The 19,297-nt window shown below is 44.5% G+C and overlaps 1 protein-coding gene and 1 long non-coding RNA gene across 3 annotated transcripts in view; one reads left to right on the top strand and one right to left on the bottom strand.

Annotated features, from left to right (window-relative positions):
• Nucleotides 1-19,297, top strand: part of TRIM3 (tripartite motif containing 3) — a 306,160-nt gene that overhangs the window by 253,679 nt on the left and 33,184 nt on the right. For both annotated transcript variants that reach the window (XM_085623533.1, XM_085623532.1), the window contains exon 8: nucleotides 5,298-5,465. In XM_085623533.1, coding sequence (XP_085479659.1) covers nucleotides 5,298-5,465 — 168 coding nt within the window. The remainder of the gene's footprint in view (nucleotides 1-5,297; nucleotides 5,466-19,297) is intronic.
• Nucleotides 4,035-19,297, bottom strand: part of LOC146806336 (uncharacterized) — a 467,136-nt gene continuing 451,873 nt past the window's right edge. The window contains exon 3 of the long non-coding RNA XR_014967989.1: nucleotides 4,035-4,900. This is a non-coding gene — a long non-coding RNA (uncharacterized LOC146806336). The remainder of the gene's footprint in view (nucleotides 4,901-19,297) is intronic.

Below are 19,297 nucleotides of genomic sequence, written 5' to 3'. Positions count from 1 at the left end.
ATTTGTATTGTGGATTGTCCAGGCTATGTGAGGTAGCGTGGTGCAATGGTAAGCTTCGCTGGGCAGCCTCCAAGTATGACTGAGCCTGGGTAGCGCTAGGCCAGGGCCCGACCATGCGGGGCTCGGTGTGTGGGTAGGCCTGGGGGTTCTCGGTCAGGGGAGTCCTCTCCTCCCCGGTCTTGCTGGTGGTAGTAGCCCAAATTTCCATAGCTGGTCACTCACCCCCCGACGAGTACTGTCTAGGCTGGCCGGGGGGCCACGCAGTGGCCCCTCATCAAGGCGTGCGCACTCTAACCGGGAGGCACTAATGCAGCACCTTCGCAGAGGTTCATGAGGGCCGCCGTTTCCTGCCGCCAGCTCCCTGCTCTGCCTGGGAGGGTAGGCTCACTACATTCGGAACGCCTATGCAGAGTGAGCCGGGGTATCCAGGTAGGGATGTGGGGGGGATGTGCGGGCGGAGCTGCTGCTTCGGTTGTTTATGGTAATCACCCTTTGTTTGCTTTTTTCCGTCGTTTATGCGACATCACTTTGACCATTACCAACTTCCTATTTTAATCGTCAGCAGCCAGTTGGATGTTAGGCCTTGTAGGAGGGTGCTTTTCAGATCGTTTTTATTAGGGCTCGTAGTCTTATGCCTCATTTAAGGGATAAGCAGCAGGCGTACCAGACAAGCTTTAGATGTAAGCTGATAAACCTGCAACCACCAATGTGTATAAGTACTGGCATTAAAGAGGACTCAGATGTGTCCCACGCCCCTCCACGCGTAGTCCGTGTCAGCTTTCCCCAGTGAGTGCAGGGGTATTGTTATCCCTCCTCCCACACAGTATTTCCCCCGCAGTAGGGGGCCGTGCGGGGGGGCAGTCGTGCGCTGTGGTGGTTGTCCCCAGGCCCCCATGAGCAGTCGGGTTCGAGACTTGGTAACATCGCTCTTCATTCTGGGCATATCACCCCCGTCCATTGCGGTAGTTGTGAGCGACGTCGATGTTAACCTTTCTTAAGTTATATCCTGGTTGCGCGCGTCGTGGTCCGCGAGTGCAAGTCCTGTCACAACGGCGGGACGGGCCATTGCTGGTTGTTCCTGTGCTGCCTCCGCAACACACATGCAGGGTGCGCTGCACGTCACTATTGCACACCGGGCGCTTTTGACAGCCTGCCAGGAGTTGGCGCTGTCTGTCTATTTAGAGATGACCACAACAGGCAGTGACTAATTTATTCTACATTAATCACTCTTGCCCGCTGCCCAAGCCTTTCACATAGCTCTGCGGGCTTGTAATAGGCGCTAGTGCCATGCTTGCACGTGTGTTAGGGTTAGTAGTTGTGGTGTTACTAAGGGTGGCAGCATGGCAGGAGCTAGGTGTGGGGCGGAAGGAAGTGGCCGCCTGACGGGAGCCTTGGCAGATAGTGGCACATGTGTCAGGTTTTTCATGGAACTCTTTGCGGTCTGTAGCGCGGGCGTATGCCGATTCTAAGTTTGCGCAATTTGGGGCGTCTCGATGTACTGCCGCTGTGAACAGCTTTAGGTGAAACTTGTGCTTTACCCTGCCTTCAGCTGGCGTGTATTTGGTTTAATTAGCTGTTACATAGCACCAACTTTCTGCATTGAACTGTCATTACATTTCAGCATCATTTCGCTTAATTCCTCAAAGGTTCGATAGGCAACCCTGGACTTTTAGAAGTGCGGCTCCGTCAATATTTGTTTTCTTAAGTTGCAGAGTCTGGTAGTATAAGGGGAGCGAGTTTATCGTGCTATGGAGTACTTCAGAGACCGATTGTACAGATGTAGCAGTGGCTGTTGCATATTTACAATTGGCACAGTTAACCCTAGCACATGACTCACTATACTAGGCGTAGCTTCCGCCTTGCAAGGGCCTTTTTGAGTCTAGCGTCACCATGTTTCGCTAGTAGAGTGCTTTAATCACTTGCCTAATCCCTTCACTGACTGCGCAAATATATCGAGGGCACATCTAATCTGGTGATCCACACGCAACATCGCAAAATTATGCACAGCAGCAACCGTCGTGCCGCTTGGGCTCCGAATCTGATCCTGTACCTACTTCTGAGGCCGCAGATTTTAGAACTCTGAGGGTTAAGACTGCACCCATGGAGTAGGATAGTCTCCTCCGGTCGTGTCCGGTTCGGTCAACATGCCGGTGCTCGCCAGGGTAGGGCATGCATGGGGCTGTGCATAGGTCTGGTCAAACTCAGCAGAGCAGTTACACACTGGTCCAGGAGACATGCTACAGGGCTTCTGGTATAGCTCTTCACTGCACGGTCAGTTTTTATGTGTGGAGTCGTGCAACATCATAGACAGTATCTCACAACAAGACAGGAACTCCAGAATCAGAATTCGAGGGGGATCTTAGATTATTTGGGCTCCAAGCCAACTGGCCTCATGTGCAACGCGCGATACCTGGGCAGCATGTGCGCTGAGAGTTTCTCCGCGTAAGGGTAGTCTCAGGTTTACAAGACAGTGAAGGATCAACAGAGACTTTTATTTTATTCACATTGAGTAGTCTATCTCCAGGGGAAGGGACCCATACAGTTTCTCCCCGGCCACATAAAGCCACAGTGATACACGCTTTACATACGGTACCGTGCAGTAGGTCTACCTGCTTGAAACACAGCGTGCAACCGCCTGAGCACCCGGTTTGGGCTGCTCCAAGATTCCATCACTAACGGCAGGACAGTCTTTTGTTCGACCCTAAATGATGTTATCGGATCGTGGGCATGTTGGCCTGTGCCAACCCAAAAGCTTGCATGAGTATTCAGGAGGGGGGGGCTTTACTTTGAGTGCCGGTAAAGTTATGAGTGGGGCAGTTGAACCGATACCACTAGGGCTACCATGGCGATGTTTTGTTGGCCCCTGTGGCAGGTAAGGGTACCCCCTTTTTTTCGCTGTAACTGTGCTTCCCTGTTGTAGGATTTGGTGTTGGTTACAGTCAGCTTTCCTCCCGCCTGGACTACGCAAACAGTCTCTTCCTTGGTCTTTGCAGACTTCAGGTATTCAGAATGCAAGGGCGAGACAATCGGGGAGTCCCGCGGCGCCATCCTCTCTCTCCGCATCGGAGACTCTTGCATTGGCTCTCGGCGGAACAGCGTGTACATTGTAAAGCGCCGGCTTTGGCTTTTAGCGCCTTTCATGGTGAGGCCTCATGCTATTGGTTGAATAGACTGTCTCCAAACACTCAAAAGAGGGTGCTTCGATCCGACAGTAGCCGCCTCCTGCGGACCCCCACATTCTTGAAATCTCCTCGTGAGGGCAGTTCCTTTGCTGTGTGCTCGGGTAACAAGCCGGAGCGGTCTTCCTTTTAATCTACGGCAGGTTGGGTCTCTGTTGGCCTTTAAAAGGCAACTCAAAACCCGGCCATTTGACCCCGTTTAGTCCCCGCTATTCTGGCTCGTCTTCGACTGTCTGTTAGAGCGCCGGGCGCTTCTGTTGGAGCAGCTCGGCGCTTTATGAAGTGCCCTTTGTGATCCTGAGAGCCAATTCTTGGGGTCAGAATTTCTTTCACAAGTACATAGCCCTTAGTATCGGTGGAAACCTTTGTTTAAATCATTTCAAATTCTGACGCCAGGCGCTTTACTTCAGACAGATGTATGCCCTGGGAGCGTGTGCCTTGTAGCTCTAAAATTCAGATTTACCAAGTAAAAGCTTTCGTGGCTCTGCGTCCCTTCCATAAGGCAAACCCTCACTTTACTTATCAATCACAGTCCCACAGATTTAAGAATTTGCCCTCATTACCAGCCCTGCCCGCACCCGCGGTGTGCACGTAGAGTCTCGGGGCCTAATTTTGGCTTACGACACCCAAAGGATACTTAAACAAGGAACACCAAGTGTTTATAGTAGAGGCAGCGGTCACTGGGCTCATTTTACTTTCCTCTTATACATCTACGTTGAAGGTGCAAAATAGTCCACTTGCATTTTTTAATTAAGTCCCCTAATTACATTCCGTTTCACAAAAAGACATATAAATTCACTTCAGTCGATTTGGTTGAACAATAAAACTATTTCCTCTTCTTTTAAGGCTCTTTATTGGAACTCTCAAACGCTGAATTACACATTCATCCTTTCAGTGAGGAAATAAATGCATTTGTGAAGGCGCTCTTTCCCGGTATCCCTCACCACCACAGAGAAAAATGTGCCTATGTAACTCTATGCTGCATGGAGTATGAGAAGTGTCTGGCGCTTATATTTCACTCATAAGCTTTTTTACGAGAATTACATGAAAATAATTTGTATCCTACAAACCATAGAATCTGCATTAGTGACCAGGCCACTTCTAGGTTTTCGGTTAACTTACACATATCACGAGTACTGACTGGTTAGTGCTCAGTGTCTGCATCACGCCTTATTACCAGGTGTCTGTCCAGTCCTGTGTTCCAAAGACTTCTTTGAAACGCAGAATGGCGACCGGTTTAAATGCAGCCTGTTTAGGAGCCTCAACAAGTCAAAACACCTAGCAGATATCCCAACTCCATGTATCCAAAGTAAGAGACAAACACTCTGAGCGGCAACATACGGCTCACTAAAGGGCTGCACAGAGGAGAAGAAAGACACATTACAAGATATCCACACATTATAGGACATTACAAGACCCCAGAAAGGGCAAAAGAGAGCACGCTGAAGAGAGCAAACACAGGGAGAAAGGAACACCTTACTGGACGACTCTACAGGAACCCGAATTCCAAAACAGCCAAACAGAAGAAGGAAGAAACACTCCAGGACCACCACACAGGACACATAACAATCAGCCTCTTTTAAATGTGCTATAGAGTAGGATAAGTCCAATAAACTATAAAGTGTCCAGAGAAATCCTTTAAACCATCACGAAGCGCAGAAAAGGATGAACGATGAATGAACTGTTCCGCAGATCAAAATCATGAAGTTATGGGAGGTTATCTGAAAAAAAGAGAAAGATATAAGTAGTCCAATAAGGATAAACACAAAAGAGGAGGCAAACAATGTGATTAAGCACATGTAAGAGAGAAAACAAGCAAGCATTTATAAAAAACATCCAGTAATCATAAAATAAAATCTACAATAGATAAAGTACATCTGAGATTGTAATGACAATATATGTACTGTATGCCGAATCAACCACCCAAGGGAAAGGGTGGGAGGGATAATGTTAGCCTCCGTGTCTTTAATGAAATCCAGATTCTCTAGTCATGGTAATAGGAGAATCTCAATTCACCTCCAAAGTAACATTTACAGGCTGAAAAATGTTTCATATTGAGCAGTGTTTTTCACAGAGCGCATCCCCTTATTTACCCCGCGTCCTGCCTCTCGTACACAGGTGTTCTCCAACGAGGGACAGTTCAAGCTGCGCTTTGGAGTGCGGGGACGTTCGCCTGGGCAGCTGCAGCGCCCCACCGGTGTCACCGTGGATATGAACGGTGACATCATCGTGGCGGACTATGACAATCGATGGGTCAGCATCTTCTCCCCGGAGGGGAAGTTCAAGGTGAGCTTGAGTTGTGGCAGGATATTGGGACAGGGGAGGTTTGTTCGGAGAGGTGAAAGAAATATGTAGCCAGCAATGCGTGGCATAGGATAGTGGTTGATGTATGAGGGCAATGTCCGCGGTCGAGTCACAACATCTGACTGAAGGTTGGCGCGAGGGTAGGATGTGGCAGTAGACAAGTGCATAACTCGTGACATGCTCAATCACGTATTTGTTGGCATCACACGTTGTCTAACCTGGAATATTTCTTCCATCCCAAACTTTAGTAATTTGTATCCGGTGAATTGTATAACTTTCCAAATACACAATTCCACTTGTCTCCAGGGCTTACCCTATTTCCATGCGATCAACCAACACGAGTATACTCAGTAACTCCGAATTGTATATGGCTATGATGTTCTCACTGATGTCATCAGTGATGTCATTTGAGACGTCATCAGTGATGTCATTGAAGATGTCTTTTAACATTTCATGAGCAATTTGATGTGTGAGGCCATAAGCCGGGCATGGCAGAGGCGCAGTTAGCTCAGTAAACTAGAACTGGTGAATTTCAAAAGTTTTTGTTTTTACCGTGCTTCAACATCTAACTAAAACTTCACTTTAACGTTAGTTTTTTTAGTGAATTTCTAGGTTTTTTAATGTATATCTCCAAAATGTCAGAACTTTAGAATTGGGGAGCAGTTAATAAACTGAGAACATGGGTAGGCTGAGTAAACCGATGTGGAAAGGGGATGCTGTACTTATGCAGACATCTTGCGCTAATTATTTTTATCTTCTTTAAAAATACTTTATGCCTCAAATTACAAAAATAATAGCCCACTCCTCTCCTAACATTTCCTAACATTTTAGCCCTCTGCTTTCAAGCCTTGTTTAACATCCCAGTGCTCATTTACATCAGCTTGCTTTTCAAGACAGGCTGTAAATTTAACAACTCTTATTTCAATAAAATGGCATTCAGAAGTGCCTCTCAGTTTTTTTAATACAAATGTTAGCGCTCTAGTTGTTCATTAGCGGTCTGTGGTGATGCTGCCATTGATCACTAGGGAGTCTGCTGCTGGTGTTGGAAGTACATGTTTCAATCTGCATGTCAATGTTTTACTGAAATGGATGAGGAAAGTATTTGAGAACTCATAAAAAGATGTCCTAATTTTGCTTTCTACAGCACTGACCATAATTTCTATAACAAAACAAACCCCCTCATTTTGTTCAATGCTTTCAGTTTAACAGCTTTGATTATATCAAGATTGCTTCAGGTGTGCCACACTTCTTTAATAAGTACAGAATGTTAGCGCTCTAGTTGTTCGTTCAAGCACTCTGGGAGGCTGAAGTAGAACGTCGTGAATCAGCTGACAGGTGCTGCTGCTGTAAGTACATGCTTTACTCAGTATGTCAGACTTTATTCTCATATGACTGACGAAAGTAGTGTGAATTTGCAGAAAATATACTCATCTTTGCTCCTGGTGCATCTTCCATCGCCTCTGAGAAAACCAAGAGAAAAACAGTTTTCTCTCAAACATGGGTCCTCAAATCCCAGCGGTTGAGCAGGGTAAAATCACCTTAGAATACACCACAATTCCTAAAATTAGTATAGTACCACTAACAAATCATTTATAAGTGTTTAAAATGTGTTATCACACTTTATATGTGCTCCGTTTGGTCAACCTCCTAAAAAGACTTTCACAACATCCATTTAAATGGGTACCATATCTCCGAGTCCTGTAATGGCTGCCACAACAGGTTGTCAACCACAACAGGTTGTCAATGTTGTGACCATCCAGTTAAGGAGCTGACCTTTGGGACCCCACAACATGCCATTTGGGGTTAGGGTTTACTCCCCCTTATATTATTTTAATTCATTTTCAGGCTGTAGGGATCATGTCCCTGAGTTCTGTGATGTCTGCAACAATGTATTGATCAGGTTGTGACCAGCCAATCAGGACTGACTAGTTCTTTTTGAAGTGGTCATTCAAAGCATATGCAGACACCTACATTCCAGATATCACTTTCTTTTTAACCCCTTCAGGACCACGCTCGGCATCTCTTTAAATGCAAATTTCTCAAACGGCTAAGAGATTTACATCAAATAACAAAAAGTTTGCTTTCTGATTAAAATTCTAGATTCTTGCCAAATTTGGTATAGTTCAGTTCAGTCGTGTTTTTCAGTAGCGCTTCCCAACATTTTCTATGGAAATTAACATGAGAAATCACAGTTTTGGGACCCCCTATTCCTTAGCAACCCCTTGATGGATGGGTGTGAAATGTTTCATGAAGAAGAGCATGGTTGACGAGGCCAGCAGCTGTTTAATTTGGGATTGCACTGTCAGATTGGCACAAGATCTGATCCGGTTGTGTTTGCACTGTTGTTAAAGAACCTGGAAGGATGAGAAGGAGAGTAATGAGCAGACAGAGTATCTGGCTGTGGTAAATAATTTAATTACCGGGACTTAATTTGATACAGAAAAATAATAAAAATAGCTCAGTAAAATAAGAGGCAAAATCCGTGGTATTAGAGGTTCGGAATGGGCTTTATTCCAATGGACGATTCGAATCGTGGACTCCAAGTTCCATCACCACGGAGGTTCAGGAAGTGAAGTACATACTTTATTGATAAGTAATCACTTTTATACAATAGGCATTACAGTGAAGTAAATGCAGGAGGCGTAACAATTGATAGTAAAGATAAAACATACATGCGTAGCAAAAGTGGGCGTAACTGGGTGTAACTAAAGAACGTCATCGGTATGATGTCATAATAGGGTGGTTCCATGAAAGAATTTCGCAATGTCAGCAGAAATACTTGGCAGAAATGCGCGCACAGCAGCATGACGTATGATTGACGTGCAACTAGGGGGTGAAGGGGACTTGACATTTAGCTCTACATGTGGCGACAGAAGTCTGGAGGGTCAAGTCAACCTAATCCCAAATCATATCTAACATCCTATGTTTAAAGAACTATGTTATCCAAAAGAGAGGTCTCTTAGAGTAGAATCTTATTCTATACTGACTATACTGACTGTTAGTGCGTGTACAAGCGTCTAAGTGTCTACACTAGATGCGAGGGCAGAAATCTTCCATAATAATAGGGCTATGAATTACTTGCATAAAGACAGAGAAGCCGGGCCTTTTGCTCGGTAGCTGGAAGAATGTTTACTTAAACTACTAGACAGGAATGCATTGGACAGGGAGCGGAGCAGATAATTTCGAAGGTGAAATACAGTTTTTGGCAGGCAACAGGCTGATGTCAGGCACCGTGAGCCGCGCAGGGAATGAGACAAAGTTCATGGTCACAGATGCAGGCTCAGACTGGAGCTTTCAGAGGCAGAAGGCAAGAAAAGCTTGATGACAGAATCAGGGCCTACTTGCCTGGACTGTAAAATGGCATAAGTGAACCATATAAAGCCGGTGGCCTTTCATACTTAGGGATGGAATATCCGGCCCATTCATGGCGGATCTGAAAAAGGACATGTTGACGGTGGACGCACATGTGTTTGCGTCTTCATAACTGGAACTGGAGGGAACATACATGTACTTGTGATTCATACATGAAACCGTTGGGGTCCAAGATAGGGGACATAACTGATCAGAAAAATCCATATTTCCACATTCCCTCCTTGTCCCCTACTTGCCCGTTAAGAGATATCAATCTTCATCAATCCGTTGATCTGTTCATATAGCATCATTTGTTCTTCTTTTTTCTTCTGGGATGAATGAAATCTTGGTGGTGGAATACACGATGTGGCACACAGACCACAGATCGCTGGTCCACATTGTAGACATAGACAGCAACTGAATAGTATGAGAAAGCCAATACCTAGGAAGGATAGGACCTTCCATCCAAAGGTAGATAATACACTCCAAATCCAACCGGACCAAGTCCAGGTGCCTGGATTCTGGTGTATCTGGCTTACAATCTTATGAAGGCGAGTTATGGCTTTATATACAGATGGCGAATTTTCTGGTATGAAAATGCAACAACTTGATCCGATGACCCTACAAGCTCCGCCCCTATCGGCCAGGATGACGTCAAGGACAAGACGATTTTGAAGCACAACAATCCGCATAGCAGACTGCTCTTCTGTTAAATTGCCTAAGGCGGAAATAGTTTCGTTCACTACTGCTTCAAGGGTTCTGGTTAATCTACGTATCAGTTTACTATAGGTAACTGTACCTATATAGGGAAAAAGACCTTTATTGAAATCTGTGTATTTTTCCCATGCTGTTTCAGTGTAATCGACTATTGGGAGATCTCTCCTTTCTCTATTGTGTACTAAATGAGTATTTCTGTGATAATCAGGAGGAGCTAGGAAAACAGGTGGCAAAAGGAATCCGATGTAGCAGGTACCATCCCAATCTAGAGGCAGACGTATATATGCCGTCTGACCACATATGAAATAGGAATGGCGGGAAGCTCTAAATGTAGACTTGCCTTGATCACTAAATTCTATTACAGTGGTGCATCTACTATGGCCCATATGTATGGAACCATTCTTTCTTACACATAATTCACCTTTTACTGGAAATATTGACATAGCGGGCAAAATTGGAGTAGCTTCGGATTCGACATTTAGGATCATAAGATTAAGCGTAAAATTACCTAATCCATACACTTCATTTTCTAGATCAGTTCCTGTTCTTTTGGGAAGTCCCTCCTTGTTAGGGTAGCAGACTTTAAGCAAAACTAAGTTCAAATTTCCCCATACCCAGTTGTCTTGATAAACTGCAGAATTTGAATCTAGGGAATTAATTAAACTAAACCATGCTCCACAGGAGCCGTTGTGTGTGAACGGGTATGGAAAGAGAGGTAGAATTCCTTTATAATTCTGATAGGGAGGGAGTCGGCCACATATCCAACAATTTGTAGCATTGCTAACCTGATGGGAATGATGTAACATACTAATAAACGTGTTATTGCGCAGCGCAAATCTATAGGACAACTCATGCGGAGGTAATTCACTAAAAGAATGTTCAGCAGTAACATTATAAACATGTCTAGAAATAGGATAATATATGTGCAACAATATACTTGCAGTAATTATTAAAAGACTTAAGAAAAACAAAATTAATAACGTCATTGTGCAATGACTACGCAGTGATTTACAGTACGCATGTCGTTTCAGTTTTATCCTTCTGTTTCTTTCTCTATACAGGTCCAGGGGATACATGTCAGAGACAAATTCGACCGATTCACCTTGGAGAGGACTTAAATAATCAAATTGCCTGACTGGTTAGACCTGAGTTTTAGTTTGTATAGTTCATGGCTATTCAGTTCAACCAAAGGAAGTTTTGAGTCAATCGGGGAAGACACGCAAGGTGTGTCATTTACATCTGACGGTAGTCCATGAAATTTCTTGATATGACTTGAATGTATCCAGCCTTTTCGACCTTCGATCTTCACGGCTGTCCTCGTCGTTAGCAATACGAGCTGAGGCGACTTCCACCTAGGATCCAGTTGGGACTTCCGATCAAAGTTCCTCACTAGAACTAAATCCCCTGGAATTACGTCATGTGGTTTCACCTCGGTGTTGTCGGGAAAGGCTGCAGCTACCTGTGAACGACAAGATTGTAGTGCAGACATCAAGGAAGCCAAGTAATCTGTCAGCATATTACAGTCAATATCAGTTATTTTGCGTGGTATAGGCGTCCCCCACATATTTGGTGGTCTACCGAAGATCACCTCATAAGGGGATAGCCCTGTTCGAGAGTGTGCTACCATTCTCATGTAAAAGAGTGCAACGGGTAAGGCTACTACCCAGTCGACACCTTTCTCTCTGCATATTTTGGACAATCTAATTTTCACGGTCTGATTATGTCTTTCCACGAGACCTGCTGCCTCGGGGTGTCGGACACAGTGAAATTTCCACTGATAGCCTAACAAAAGTGAAACGTGTTTCATTAGTTCGGATGAAAACGGCTGGCCGTTATCTGAGTAGACAACACGTGGTAAACCGTACCGTGGGAAGAATTCTCGAACTAACTGTTTGGCAGTAGTCGGGGCAGTGTAATCTGAAACCGGGTATGCCTCTGTCCAACGGGAAAGAGCACAGACAACTACGAGAACATATTTGAATCCTCGACATCGTTCCATCTGGATATAATCCATCTGGAGGACTTCAAAAGGGTGATCAGGAGGCTGAAATCCACCCTGTTCTACGGGAATGCTTTTTCCTGGGTTAAACTGACAACAGATCATACAGGTACAAACTTTTTGTTTAGCTGCGGCTCGTAAATGTTTGTTGAACCAAATGTGTTGAATGCTGTCTAGCATAGCTTTTTCTCCTAGATGTGCTGGACTATGTACAGTATTAATTATAACTTGGACCATTGAATCAGGAAGGAACCACACAGATTTTTCCTTCGTCATCCATCCTTGATCCGTTTGGATCCCTCCTAATTCAGTCCATTTCTTTATTTCGTCTGGTGTAGCATGTGTCTGTATGTCAATTACGTCAAGAGCGGGATCCTTAACCGTCATACAATGTGTTGGCAACGGGACTATTGTCTTTGTCATGTCGGATGTTTGAGTTTGAGCAGTCTGTTTAGCTGTTTTGTCAGCTAGATCATTGCCTTGAGAAATGATATCAGTAACTTTCGTATGAGCTTTACATTTCATAATTGATATTGCAGTGGGTAGATGTATTGCATCTAGTAAGGCATGAATGAGGGGTCCGTGCTGAATGTGGGCACCGTGAGAAGTTAAATAACCTCTCTCTCGCCACAGCACGCCGAAGTCATGTACAACTCCGAATGCATAACGTGAATCAGTGTATATGTTGACTTTTTTATTTGTGGCTTGAATACAGGCTTGTGTCAGAGCGATGAGCTCTGCTGCTTGAGCGGACAAGGTATTTACGCAATTTGTTTCAATGATTTCAGTGTCTGTTGTGACTGCATAAGCGGCCACTAACTCTCCTGTACCTGTTCTCATACATGAACCATCTACATACAACGTCAGGTCTGGGTCTGACAATGGGACATCTGTCAAGTCTTGTCTGGGTTTCGTCGTGATAGTGATAACTTCAATACAATCGTGAGCTAGTGGGTCTGTTCCGATTACAGGTAAAAGTGTGGCAGGATTCAATGTATTACAGCGTCTGATTTCTATATGTGGCTGAAACAATGTTAATTCGTAACCAGTGAGTCGCGCTATAGTCAAGTGTTGTGTTTGCGTTCGATTCACAAGAACCTCTACTGCATGTGGTACTTGTACTGTCAATGGATGTCCTAACACTATGGCATCGCTTTGTCTGATTGCTAAAGCTGTTGCTGCCACTGATTTTAGGCACGCGGGCAAAGCCTGAGCTACGGGATCTAATGTACTAGAAAAATAAGCACATGGTTTGTGTGATCCTGCTTGTTCCTGTGTGAGTACTGACAAGGCAGTACCTTCGCGTTCTGTAACAAAGAGTGTAAACTGTTTATTGTAACATGGTGTTGCTAGAACAGGTGCTTGGCATAAGGCTTTCTTTAGGCTTTCAAAAGCTTGTGCATGTTCCTGAGTCCAAGGGAGAACAGTCGATGTGGCTGCCTCCTGTGTTGTCAATTGAATGAGTGGTTTTGCTAGAAATGCATACTGAGGGATCCACTGCCTACAATATGAAGTAAGGCCTATGAAAGCCCGCACCTCCTTTTGTGTCTTGGGTATTGGCATATTAGCAATTAGCTGGATGCGATCTGGTGTAAGCTGCCTTCCCTCCTTGGACAGCGAGTGACCAAGGTAAACAACTCGCTGGACACAGAATTGCAGCTTGGAAGGGGACACCTTGTGCCCCTTTCCGGCCAGAAATTGTAAAACCGTCAGTGAGGCTTTTTCACATTCAGGTTCGCTTCTAGCGGTGATCAGCAGATCATCGACATATTGAAGCAGGGCAGTGTTGACTGGCATGTGGATACTGTCGAGTTCTCGTTTCAGTGCTTGGCTATAGATGCTGGGGCTTTCTGTAAATCCTTGAGGTGCGCGTGTGAATTTAAAGCTACGTCCATTTAAACTAAATCCGAACAGGTATTGGCTTTCCGGATCTATTGGGACGCTGAAAAAGGCATTCTTGAGATCAATTACAGTTAAGAACGTGGCTTTGGAATCAATAGCTGTCAGTAATGACGAGATATCTGGGACCACAGGGAATTGTGGCACAATGCATTTGTTCAATTCGCGCAGATCAATAACCAATCGATATACTGGCGGGGCCTTTGGATCTGTTCGTTTAAGAATCGGAATTATCGGGGAATTACATACATTGGAGTCTGTTTCCACAACCACTCCTTGGGCAATGAGCTCGTCAATGATTTGCAGTAAAGCCACTACAGCATCTGGTGGTAACTTGTATTGTCGCATTCGTGGTAGTACCACTCCTGCCTTTAGTGTAACTTGATATGGCGTAATATTCATGCAACCAACATCAGTAGGGCCTTGTGCCCATAACTGTGTAGGTAAAGTCTGCAGTGTGGGATCCATGTCTCGAGACACATAGTGACCTTTGAAATCACGTAAAAACAATCTTACTCCTTCCGGAGAACAACATATTATAGCTCCTAGAGCTTTCAGTGTTTTTATACCTAACAAGTTTTCTGGACATGATTTAGTAAGCAATAAATCTGTAGTTCGGGTCAAGGGTCCAATCGTAAGTGGAAGAGGCTGTGATACTTCATTAACAATAGGTTTTCCTGAAAAACCAAGGGAAATATTCTGTGAGCCTGAGAGGGGTGCCCCTGGAACTTCACTACGTTTTATGGTTGTTCGACTTGCCCCTGTATCAAGTAAAAATTTTCTATCTTGGCCTAATAGTTCACTATGTACATAAGGTCCTTCTTGGTCTACAGGGACCTCGATAAGGGGTAAGCCAACTTCCCTCTCTAGGCTGGTTCATGCGTATCGTTGATAATCAGGATAGTCGTACTGTGCGGTCTGGTACAGCTGTCGTGTCGTGGTTTGTGTGGCAGCAACAGGCAGCGCTGGTGCAGCTGGCACAAACTGTATAGACTGTTGTGGAGCTGGCATGGACTGTGCATGCTGCGGGGCTCCTTGTTCATTCTGATCCTGTCTAGGTGGCCGTGGTCTTTCTTTTGTAATACCTGTGGCGATATTACGCTTCAGGACTGGGCAATCGTGTATGTAATGACCTGGTTGTTTACAATAGTTGCATGTCCCTTTTACAGGTCCTGCTGAATCACCGGACTGTGTCGTACCCTTTTTATGACCTTCAGCTGGAACCGTCTGGGAGACTAGCATTTTCATTTTTGTGTCTTTCATGCGTCTTTGTTCATGTTCTTGTTCCTCTCTAATTCTATTGTGATGATACTGTAACATTTGTAACATTTGTGATGGGGTGTTACCTTGCCAGGTACTCTCGAATTTTAATACTCTATTCTTCACTTGGGGCAAGGAATTTTCAACTAATTTTGTCACAAACAGATGTGGGTAAGATTCGCTACTTGCTTTTATGCCACTATTTATACCAAAACATTTTTCGAATCGGGCATAGAAATCACTAGTGTCTTCATCTTGCTTTTGTTTACAGGCTGAGATTGCACCCCAGTCTTCCTTTTTCGTAGTTAATAAACGTGGCAGTACCTGTACTAGTAAACCTGGTAGTGCTTTAGTTTTATCCCCAAGCCCTGAACCTGGACCTCGGGCCTTTTCTTCATTTTCTAATGCTGTCCAGTCTATCTTTTGGTCTCCCACCTCCCACTCTTTTTCCTTGAGTTTTTCATAAATGCCCGCAGGCATTAATACCTTCAATATTGTCATAATGTCGGGATAGGTATACTCTCCCATGAGTAGCATGTCTTTAATTTCTCGGTGAAAACCCGCTGGATCTTTGTCATGACTGGGTACCACTTTCTTCATTTCTAACAATTCTATTTTCGATATGGGCGTATATACAAATACACGTTTAAACTGATTGTCCTCGCCCTTTATTGGGTGTACTTCTCGTAAGGGATTCTGTCTGTCCATGTAATACGTCGTTCTTTCCTTGATGGGCAGTGAGACATGTTCTGGGCATACAAAAAGAATGTACTGCTTTCTTGATTCTAGTATTTCTCTAATTAACTTAGTACCTGAACCTCTCCATCTATTCGTGAGTAATTCAGTCAATATATCGGGTAAGGGACCAGGATCTGAATGTTGGCTTTTATATAGTATAAGAAGTTGTTGAATCATATAAATCCCAGCTAAACGCTGTTCATCTGGGGTGAGTTTCAAAAATGTGTGTGCTACTGTATCATCACCATATTTTCCGGGACTGTCAACCCAATGAACGGCTGACCTGGCTAATTCTTGTTCATCCATAGAATCGAGTAAATGATAACCCCTTCGTTCTCGGAGTAATTTGTCAGCGGCTTGGAACGAATGCTCGGGGGACCTTATATTTATTATAGGTGTTTGGAAATTCCTGTTATTATCTGGACATATCGGACGTATCGGGTCAGTAAAACATCTAGTACTATTACAAGATCTTCCTCTACCTACATAGGCTATGGTTTCTGACTGTCCTGTGGGCAGTCCTGATCCTTCCTCCTCCTCGTTTTGTTCGAACTGGTCTACCGCTAATCTCTCTTCGTGTATGCGTTCTATTTCTTTACGGATCTTTCGGCACATGGCTATTATACATGTTTGCCTATCATGTTTCCCTTCTGATATATTCTGGCTCCATCTGGTAAGAGTTTGCATTGTTTCCGGATCTACCCCCGGTCGGTCTTGATTTCTGATCACACAATTTATGAGGAAACGTAACAGTTCCCCCTGTATCTCCACTTTCTGGTATTCCATAGCTCTGTTAATACATTCAGAATCTCGCCCTGTTTGGACAAAATGATATATATTATCTAGATGCATAGTCATTCCTGGTAGCTTCCCTAAATACACCGCAGCTCGTCTGATACGTAATGATGCCATGATCATTTCGTCCTCTTTGCCGGGCACAGGGTCATATCTACAATCTACAAGAAGTTCCTTAAGCGTGCGGGAATTTATGAGTTTGGGCGTACGTGGATGCGCTGATTCTTGAAAAGTAAGTTTATTTATTCTGGGTGGCGTAGAAAAAATGTTGGTAGCACCTCCGGTAGCCCCGTCTGGGGTACCGGACGTGAAAGGATTCGTTGAACGCGATACAGCAACTATAGGTGTGGACACAGCTGTAGAAACAGCTGTAGGAACAGATGTAGAAACAGATGTGCTTGCCGGAACTTGTGTCAGGATTTGTTGTTGTAGAGGTACAGATACAGGATCTTGGCGTTGAACTTCCCCGGCAGACGGTCTATGTGGGGCGGGGTTAGCATACTCGGGAGCTGCGTCATCTAAATATGAGGAAAGAAAAACATCTTCTGCGGTTCTAGGATGCCCCTTAGGATGCACTTTTATTGGAAATAATGGGGGTGGCAAGTCTTTTGGTATCTCCGGAGTAGCCTTAGGTAATCCTTCGGCCAGAAGGGGATACATACCATTCATAAGGGCATTTCTTTGTCTGTCTATTTGTTCTGATTTCACTTGTGTACCTTCTTCAATTAATATATTTTCTCGGACTTTATTTGATTTCTCCTTATTTTTCTCCTCCTGTCTGAGTGCTTTTTCTGTACGTCTATGAGATTCTTTACGCCATAACTCAACGGCGTCTTTCTGTGACTGTCTAGCTTTCCTTTTCCATAACTCTTCCTCTACTTTCATGATGCACTCTGCATCCCAGGTCCCAGCTGCGGGCCACTTCTGACTTTCTGGTAATTCCTTGGTGTAGTCTACCCATAAATCAAGGAATAATATAGCGTCTAAGCCGTGTTTTTGATACATGAAGTACCCTGGAGTGTCCCTAGGAGGAATAGGAACAGCTTCTTCGAGTACCCCTTTTCTAGTTGTGATCTGTCTTAGTTTCGAAAAGAGCGGCATATTGAGAACTGATCTGATACTTGATCTTTGAACAAACTTAATACAATATTAATACAATAGACACAATAATGAACAGTCATTCACACCACAATATGCAGGACGTATTAACACATTTAACATTTAATATTTAAATGAGCAACAATGATGATGACGATCTAAGAAAACTTAATCACTAGAACATAATACTCGGCATTAACTGAATTATTCTGGATTTATATACTTGATATACTAGATATACTGCTAAACAGTACAGATACACTGCTAAAACAGTGCAGACCGGATTTGTGTACCCAAACCCGTCTTGACCGGCACAGGCTATGTGCACGTCAGAACGCCTCCCCAGCAATGGTACTCACCGGGTAGCTCGGAACGGAAGGCCTCGGAACGGAACTGAACTGGACTGGACCGGACTGGACTCGACTCGAAAACTTCGGAAACTTCGGAACATCGGAAACCTCGGAACTTCGGAACTTCGGAACTTGGTGGGCCTCTGTATACCTCGGATCTTGCTCTCTCAGCTAGGCTCTGGTCGGGATACTTCGCACTTCTCACCGCCTCGTCTGGGTGTTGATCGCAGCCTCAGTCGCCCCCGCTTGACCGGAGGGAGATACAGGAAATCCTGCTGGTACGCGTTGTTGTCCGTCCAGCTGTGGCAGGAGACCGGGCCTGCAACGCACCGCCGGCGCGTGAGATGAGAAAGTGTCCCTGTTCGGGCGCCATTCATGTGGTAAATAATTTAATTACCGGGACTTAATTTGATACAGAAAAATAATAAAAATAGCTCAGTAAAATAAGAGGCAAAATCCGTGGTATTAGAGGTTCGGAATGGGCTTTATTCCAATGGACGATTCGAATCGTGGACTCCAAGTTCCATCACCACGGAGGTTCAGGAAGTGAAGTACATACTTTATTGATAAGTAATCACTTTTATACAATAGGCATTACAGTGAAGTAAATGCAGGAGGCGTAACAATTGATAGTAAAGATAAAACATACATGCGTAGCAAAAGTGGGCGTAACTGGGTGTAACTAAAGAACGTCATCGGTATGATGTCATAATAGGGTGGTTCCATGAAAGAATTTCGCAATGTCAGCAGAAATACTTGGCAGAAATGCGCGCACAGCAGCATGACGTATGATTGACGTGCAACTAGGGGGTGAAGGGGACTTGACATTTAGCTCTACATGTGGCGACAGAAGTCTGGAGGGTCAAGTCAACCTAATCCCAAATCATATCTAACATCCTATGTTTAAAGAACTATGTTATCCAAAAGAGAGGTCTCTTAGAGTAGAATCTTATTCTATACTGACTATACTGACTGTTAGTGCGTGTACAAGCGTCTAAGTGTCTACACTAGATGCGAGGGCAGAAATCTTCCATAATAATAGGGCTATGAATTACTTGCATAAAGACAGAGAAGCCGGGCCTTTTGCTCGGTAGCTGGAAGAATGTTTACTTAAACTACTAGACAGGAATGCATTGGACAGGGAGCGGAGCAGATAATTTCGAAGGTGAAATACAGTTTTTGGCAGGCAACAGGCTGATGTCAGGCACCGTGAGCCGCGCAGGGAATGAGACAAAGTTCATGGTCACAGATGCAGGCTCAGACTGGAGCTTTCAGAGGCAGAAGGCAAGAAAAGCTTGATGACAGAATCAGGGCCTACTTGCCTGGACTGTAAAATGGCATAAGTGAACCATATAAAGCCGGTGGCCTTTCATACTTAGGGATGGAATATCCGGCCCATTCATGGCGGATCTGAAAAAGGACATGTTGACGGTGGACGCACATGTGTTTGCGTCTTCATAACTGGAACTGGAGGGAACATACATGTACTTGTGATTCATACATGAAACCGTTGGGGTCCAAGATAGGGGACATAACTGATCAGAAAAATCCATATTTCCACATGGCGAGCCCACGGGTTGACCACAAGCCAAGATTATGTAAATGAA

The sequence above is a fragment of the Triturus cristatus genome, chromosome 8 (assembly GCF_964204655.1).
Source record: "Triturus cristatus chromosome 8, aTriCri1.1, whole genome shotgun sequence".
Classification (NCBI taxonomy): Eukaryota; Metazoa; Chordata; class Amphibia; order Caudata; family Salamandridae; genus Triturus; species Triturus cristatus.
The sequence above is the reverse complement of the archived record's forward strand: the minus strand, read 5'-3'. Positions and strand labels throughout refer to the sequence as shown.